The sequence below is a fragment of the Andrographis paniculata genome, unplaced genomic scaffold (assembly GCF_009805555.1).
Source record: "Andrographis paniculata isolate CXL003 unplaced genomic scaffold, ASM980555v1 Contig32END, whole genome shotgun sequence".
NCBI lineage: Eukaryota > Viridiplantae > Streptophyta > Magnoliopsida > Lamiales > Acanthaceae > Andrographis > Andrographis paniculata.
In genome coordinates this window covers 5,644,509-5,651,721 of record NW_026137565.1, presented here as the reverse complement: position 1 = coordinate 5,651,721, position 7,213 = coordinate 5,644,509, and the positions used below count along the sequence as shown (strand labels likewise).

Sequence of the window (7,213 nt, the reverse complement as noted above, 5' to 3'; positions counted from 1 at the left end):
AATACCACCAGTCCACATTACCCGAACCTCAAATTTATTTAAAAGATTATCAGAATTTATCAGGAGTACGTAACAACACATTTCGATACATAGTAGTCTCATAAAAGTATATTACTTAGAAAACTAGACTTGAAACATGCAACTCGGGGTACTTAACAATACTATATTTGTCAACCCACAAACATGACTAATTACCGAACAATCAAACAAAAAAACTAAAACTGTAACTAAGCAAAATGTACATCTACAAAATTAACAAAAATAATAAATTAAATAAATAAAATCATCCAAAATCAGTGCCAAAATAAAACACTCAACTCGGTGTATCTAGGCTACGAACGATTTCAAATCCGATTAACAAAGAAAACTACACCGATCAATTAGGGCTTCTCAACACCAAACCAATGCATACAAACACGGGATCAAGACTTACACCCCAAATAATCGAACAAACTACGGTATAAAATATCAATGTCAAAAAATCAAAACTTTAAAAAGATCCAACCAGACACTTACTTATTCGAGCTTGTCTTGGGGAATGGGAGCAGTTTGTTGTTTTCTTCACATTTTTGCACCGAATCGGTTGTTACTTGATCGTCGGAGGTTGGAGAGCCTCTGTTCGCCTAAAAATGGAAGAAAAATGGTTTAAAATCGATGTGAGAGGAGTTATGAGAGGTTTCTCATCTTTACCTCTATTAATCGTAAATTAATTGTTTTTTTTTTAATTAAAAAAAAAAGGTACGCGATTTCTAATTAGAAGTATATAAGGTTATAATGGGGGTAGAGCGGGAAGTAATATAGGTATATATTACAATATTTGAAGTATTGATCAACCTATTTCGAGTACATGTTGCATATACAACGTGATTGAGGGAAAAATACACATTAGGGAGTTATACAAACCTAATTAATAAAGTAGGGACTGCAGTCTAAATAATTTTCAATAGGGACTGAATTGCAAGTGTATTTGTCTGACAGGGATTTTAGTCCAACTTCCCCTTAAATATTTAACTTTTTTATTATTTTAAACAAACATTTTACTTTTATAATTTAAAATATTTTTTAATTTTTTTTTCCTTAAAAGAAAAGAATGCCAAAAAATGACAATTTAGAGACAATCGATGTCAAATCAACCAACCCATTAATGGATCTGGGTTGGAGATTTCCCTAGCTTGTATACAAATTTACATGCAATGTTGTTTTAAATCATAATAATAACAATAATAAATTGACATTAATGGCTTTGGTGGGTTGAAAATACCCTGGTTTGTATACAAATTTACATGCAATGTTGTTTTAAATCATAATAATAATAATAATAATAATAATAATAATAATAATAATTATAATAAATTTTCATCTAAAAGTATCAACAAATCAACCATGACGGATTAAATAAGAAAAGCTTTGTGTGAATACAAAAGAGATCATCTTACATGCACTCAAAAAAGTTTTCGTCCCATAAGCATTGTCTGATTGTTGTTTGAGAATGGACTCGTAAATGAGAAGTCATTGGCGACCAGCAGAGACCCGGCAAGAAGCCGAGCGTCACGGCTAGACGGCAGGATCCTTTGCTGGTTGTTCCCGTTGTTAAACGACCAGGCCTGTGGCCGAGTTGATGCGATGAGTAGACTCGGTCTTACCTACCAGACATTACTTGTACTTAAAATAGTATATAATATGTTCTCACATAAAAAAGGGTTCCCAAACTAAAAACCTCATCACAGAGAACCTCTAAAATAATGAATACAATGGTGTAGCAGTGTAAAGGGACAATCATATATTTCTTGGAAAAACTTTACGACCGGGACAGGACATGCTTTGCAAAATTTATCCACCACTTTCCGGCCTATTGGGAAAATGCTGGCTGGATCCGAGAATTATTGCTAACTGAGTAACAAGACAGTGATCCATCGATCGATAACACGCTATAAATGGATAGAATATGTGGCGTATAAAAGACTTTTTGTTCATCAATATGGGAAGCCTAGGAGAATACTTGCGACTGAAACATATGCCCGTATTTTCTCTCAACTGGATTTCTTTGATACTTGTCTAGCGTCTCCAAAGGCTACGTCCCTGCTGTTTTTGCTCTTGCATCCTCCTGCACCATGGAAAATGCACTCAGAAGTAGAGCAATATAATCGATACACCGCTATTTGTCAAACCAGCCATAAAATGACAACATAATTCAGAAACTGAGGAGAGGAACGGCCAGCATTGCATCAAAAGAGATCATAATGGACACAAAAACGAATATCAAACATTACCCAACAGTAAAAAGTACACAAGCCTCACCAAGAGAAACTAGTCTTACGCCAAACAAAATCGGCAAGAGATAAGGTCAGAAAACCATTTAGTTGTTGGTTATAAATGAATTTTCTTTTCCTTTCTTTTCTTCCTTTTTTTTTTTGTTGTTGTTGTCGTTGTTGTACAGAAAAACAACCAATCTCCAACCCAACTAATGACAAGTTTTCCCTACTAAAAAGGGAAAGTGAAAAAAGAAGAAGAGTTGGGAGAAGACAAAGGGGAAAATTGACATGGTGACCTGCATAAAACCTATCATATTATATTTGACAGGTAAGAATAAATTAGGAAAACGATTGAAATACCTTTGATGTTCTTTGGATCGCTCAATGAACTCTTTTGCAATATCATGGCCTTGATATGAAGCTAGAACACTTCGAATATCAGCAGGTCGGTGTTTGGCAACATCTGCAACGAAAGAAGTCATACTTTATATTGCAGAGGAAAAAGTACTGAAAATATCTGTAAAGCAACCTGAGAGTTCCATCAATGAAAGTATAATGAATTGAAACAGTATAACAATCGCTTACATTCTAGGAATGGAATAAGATCTAAAAGTGCAGTGTCATCTCCTTCCCCCTGCCATGGTTTTAATGGGACGCTATTTTCAGGCTGAAGGCTACTTTCTAGTGCATGACCACTAATATATAAAACCTTTGCTGGATCTCTGTTCAGTTTTGAAAGGTCCTGCAGCAGAGGTATCTTAATTAAATGATGTTTATGACATATGAGAAGCAGTACAACCGAAAAGAAGCTAAATGTAAGAGTTATGCAGGCTTAATATCTTATGCGACCAATAGCATTGTATCTTTTTTAGTATGAGGATGAGAAAGAGCACTCATGTCAGCAACCAATAAAGTGTAATGTGCACTCATTACACCATACATCCACAGAACTTTAAAGCAACTTTTTTTCAATTATATATTCAGTAGGAAATGACCAGATGTGCTTATTGATTAATAGCAAATCCAAACAAACTAAGGATAAGTATACATTACCATAACTTTTCAAAAGTTGAGCAATAAAGAAAGCTTAAGGTCATTTACTTACATTATGAGAGCATTTCAGAATAAACCAGTAAGTCATCTAGCAATATCGCGAAAAGAAGGAATGAAGCCAAACGGGAATTTCACAGTTGACCAGGCCAGTGAATTGGTTTTTGTGTTTGGGATCAAAACATCACAGTTACATATCCAGAATGATTATAGCCATGGAGAATCCCTCAAATGTAGAACTTTTAGCATCATATTATATGGAATATCATCAGGTACATATGTTAAGAGTCAGCTTCGGGGTACACCCCAGTAATGTTGTGTATGTGTGTGTCTGTATGCATGTGTGGATTTCTGATGTGCAACAGATAAATCTCAAATCAGTAGAAACTTATAAACAAGCAAGTCAGAAACTGGAAAGCAAGAATCCTTGCATGTTCTAGCTAACTCTTGACGGTAACTATTTATGTGGGCATACCTTAGATATTTCATAAGAAACATGAATAATAAAATCGCTTGCACAATTCTACACAAGTGAGTGGGCATACCCTATAGTGTTTTCCATCTATATATCTAGTTGCCCCCCTTGAAAGCCGATATCGGATACAGTGCTTCGGGTCCAATCTCTCAACAACAGGATCAACATACTGCAATTGCAATATTGATACATTCACATATATCAGAAACGGTTTGGATTATTACTAAATAATTAATAAAGGCATATAAACAATAATAAATAAATCATAGGAACAGTCCTAAACCCTAAACTCCTTTTTCCTTTTGAAAGGTGGAACTCACCATACTTAGCTGATCAGAATATACTACGATTTCATAAAATTGAGCTAAGTGCTCTAGAAAAGCATCCACACCAGGTCTCTTGAATGTCCTCCATCCTCTATCACGCTATGGAACAGGGAATCAAAGGAGATCACAAAGTCAAACTAAGATATTTGATACCATTCACTTAAAGAGTAATGGACAGAGTAAAGTGCAAAAAAACCCTATATAGTGTAATGCAGAAAGGACAGTATCATGATTCATGAATGTGTGTAAAGTAATAATATATACCAACATAACCTGAATGAAGCAGATGAGATATACCTTCCAGTCAGAATATATCAATGTCTCATTCAAATCAAGAACAAGGGTAAACGCATGCTGCTCCAAAGGATGCAAATCTGGCAGGAGCTTATCTGATGTTGGTTCAGTAAAACCCTACATGAAGCAACAAGATTTGTGAAGGACTTCACGAATAAGCATCTTACATTCCAAATCTAACAATTGAACATGCATAGAGTCACTTACCCGAACTTGTTCTTCAGTCCATGTCCTCAAATCAAGATACGCATCAACTAATTTGGCAGGGACTGCAACAAACAAAAGAGGATAAGAATATTCATGGGTAAATGATATTGACAAACTGCCTAAAGGTCTTATCAGAATATAAAGAGACAAAATTGTAGGTTTCCAAAAAACTTGAAGGGTGGAAATCACAAAATTAAAATGGATAGAGCTTCACCTGTCATTGCAGTAGCTTGAAGATAGGCTTTAAATTTCTGCATGGCATTAGATGGCTAAAATCAGTATCTCATAAAATTAGAGATAAATACAGAAAAGTTGGCACATGTAAATCCAGTAGAAGGCACCAGGTGGCTGGAAATAGGTACAAGAAATGCAATTTAAGGAAGGGGTATCCAATCATCAGGCTGCTCCTGATATGTCCGGTATATGTTTCACTCACATTACAAAATAATATTCAGCTACACTCGCACAATTCCAAACCTACCCTTTAATACCAAAACCCTGAGAAATTAAAAAAAAAAAAAAAAGCTTTATGCTCCTATTCTCCCACCATGCACTTGTCAGTAAATGCACCTCATCCATTTTCCAATATATATTATTCACTTTGCTTCATTCTTATGCAATACTAGAACATCTCCCCAGAAACTGTAGCATATAGGCAAGTCAAGAAGAAAAGATTCAAAGAACTTCAGGTATGCATATATCATGAGAACTAATAAGGGTGCTGTCAGACTTACATCAAAAGAAGATGCATCTTCCCCAACAGAGTAACTAGCAGATGCACGAAGTGCTTTAGTCTTCTGATCAATCTCATCCGATGAATATGCTGCAAACAAATATCCATATAACATTGATATTGAATGCAAGATACTAGCAGCACCCTCAGTCAAGGCATTTATTAAAAGCAAACTCCATTGAAAAGCAAGCAAGCGAGCAAGCATATTATTATTCTTAAACTCTATGTCCACCTGAGTGCCTTTCAGGAAGCATAGATCAATGGCTTAACTAAACAAATTTACAAGTTAAAACACAGAAACAGACATCTGAAAGTGAAGCAAAATTCAATAACACAATGGTAGTTGTGGAATGAAAGAAAAACACAAGGAGAGCGCAATATCAAATTAGTGAAATCAGTCACAGGAAATTGATTCATTGTCCTTTAAATCTGCATTCAGATAAAAATGCGAGAACAAAAAGTCATGCAATCGTTTTATGCTGAACAAACAGTAATGGGAGGAAACCATTAAACAAGCTAAATATATGTCTGGACAATCTTTTTACCATTTCTAAACCCCCCATCTTATTTTTCTCTCCAAACTCAAATATGGATCATTGTATAAAAATCGTTTCAGTGGTTTCCTCCCATTACTGTTTGTTGAGCATAAAACAATTAGCTCAAAAATATAAAGTCACAACCACCATATTCACATGAACCAGCTCCATCCATTCAACAATGCAACCAAAAATTGAATAAGCAGAATGACACCCACCATAGGTAGCATAACCTGCAGTTGCAACGCCACCAGTCAATGTTGCAATGAGGCCATACTTGAGAAAACCCCATGAATTCTTCTCTGCAACCGGTGGCGGGGGGGCGCTTGGTGGAGGCTGATCACGGAGGATTGAGTCAGAAATGATAGATTCCTTCGGTGGTTCAGTGGCCAAATTTGAGGAAAGTCGGCGGTTATTCCTCGTCAGGATTGAGAACAGATGCGGTCGAGATCGGATTAATGTGGACATCACTGGCTCTTCAATCAGTGCCAAGCTTCGGGACTACAGAGAAAGTGTGTTTCAAAATAAATCTCATGTCAATAAAGACTAAAAAAAAAAACAAACTAACTTAGAACCACCTTCATATCCAAAACTAAAATCATGAATCCTACTGCACATCGTTTCAGAAATCCAGAAGAAAATTCAAATGAAACAAATAAATAAGTTACAGCTCATTTATGCACCAACCATTCTCTCCATTAAAATAAAAAAATTCAAATTATAAGATTACAGTTCATTCGTGCATGACAAATATATTTTCTATTCTAATTTGAAAAAACATGATTAAAGCTGGTCCATCTAACATTTGGAATAGTCAAGGACATAAGATAAATTCAAGAAATGCAACAGATCAATTAATTTAGTGATTGCAAGAAAGAGAGTCCCTCTCTAATACCACGAACCAAACCTAAACCCTAAACAGATCTTGCACTACAAAAATAGTGACGCTTCAGCCTAATGTTTCAAAAACAGAAACGGCACGATTTCATCTTGCAGCAAAATACCTAGTATTGGATTGGAGGAGGCAGACCAGCGAGCGAGCAGGTCGGCAGAGGCGGACGGAGCAACGACCGTGCTCAATGTAGTCGGATGCGGAGATGGAGACAGAGGCCGAAGCAGAGAGGAGGGCACGATGACAAGACAGCCGAAATGGACGGAGGTCGGCGGTGGGAGTCGGGAACAAGGAGGAGGAGAAAGACCGAGCTTGCAGGCTGCAACTGAAATTTCTTGAAAGCGCTATTTTAGGGTTTTAGCGCTTTTAGTAATTGGACCGGTTTTACAGAAAACGGAAACCGCATTGGCCCAGGGCTATTTTCGTAAAATCAGTTACCCAATATTGC

The 7,213-nt window shown here is 36.3% G+C and overlaps 1 protein-coding gene across 1 annotated transcript; it reads right to left on the bottom strand.

Annotated features, from left to right (window-relative positions):
* Positions 1-1,384: 1,384 nt before the first annotated feature.
* On the bottom strand, positions 1,385-7,118 carry LOC127247506 (mitochondrial import inner membrane translocase subunit TIM50). The gene is made up of 11 exons (XM_051269362.1): positions 6,878-7,118; positions 6,092-6,374; positions 5,339-5,427; positions 4,819-4,855; positions 4,605-4,666; positions 4,401-4,514; positions 4,098-4,202; positions 3,848-3,946; positions 2,838-2,994; positions 2,613-2,715; positions 1,385-2,104 (listed from the first exon to the last, which is right to left on the bottom strand). The coding sequence occupies exons 2-11, from the start codon at positions 6,339-6,341 to the stop codon at positions 2,056-2,058; spliced, it is 1,065 nt and encodes a 354-aa protein (XP_051125319.1). The 5' UTR covers positions 6,342-6,374; positions 6,878-7,118; the 3' UTR covers positions 1,385-2,055.
* Positions 7,119-7,213: the final 95 nt, after the last annotated feature.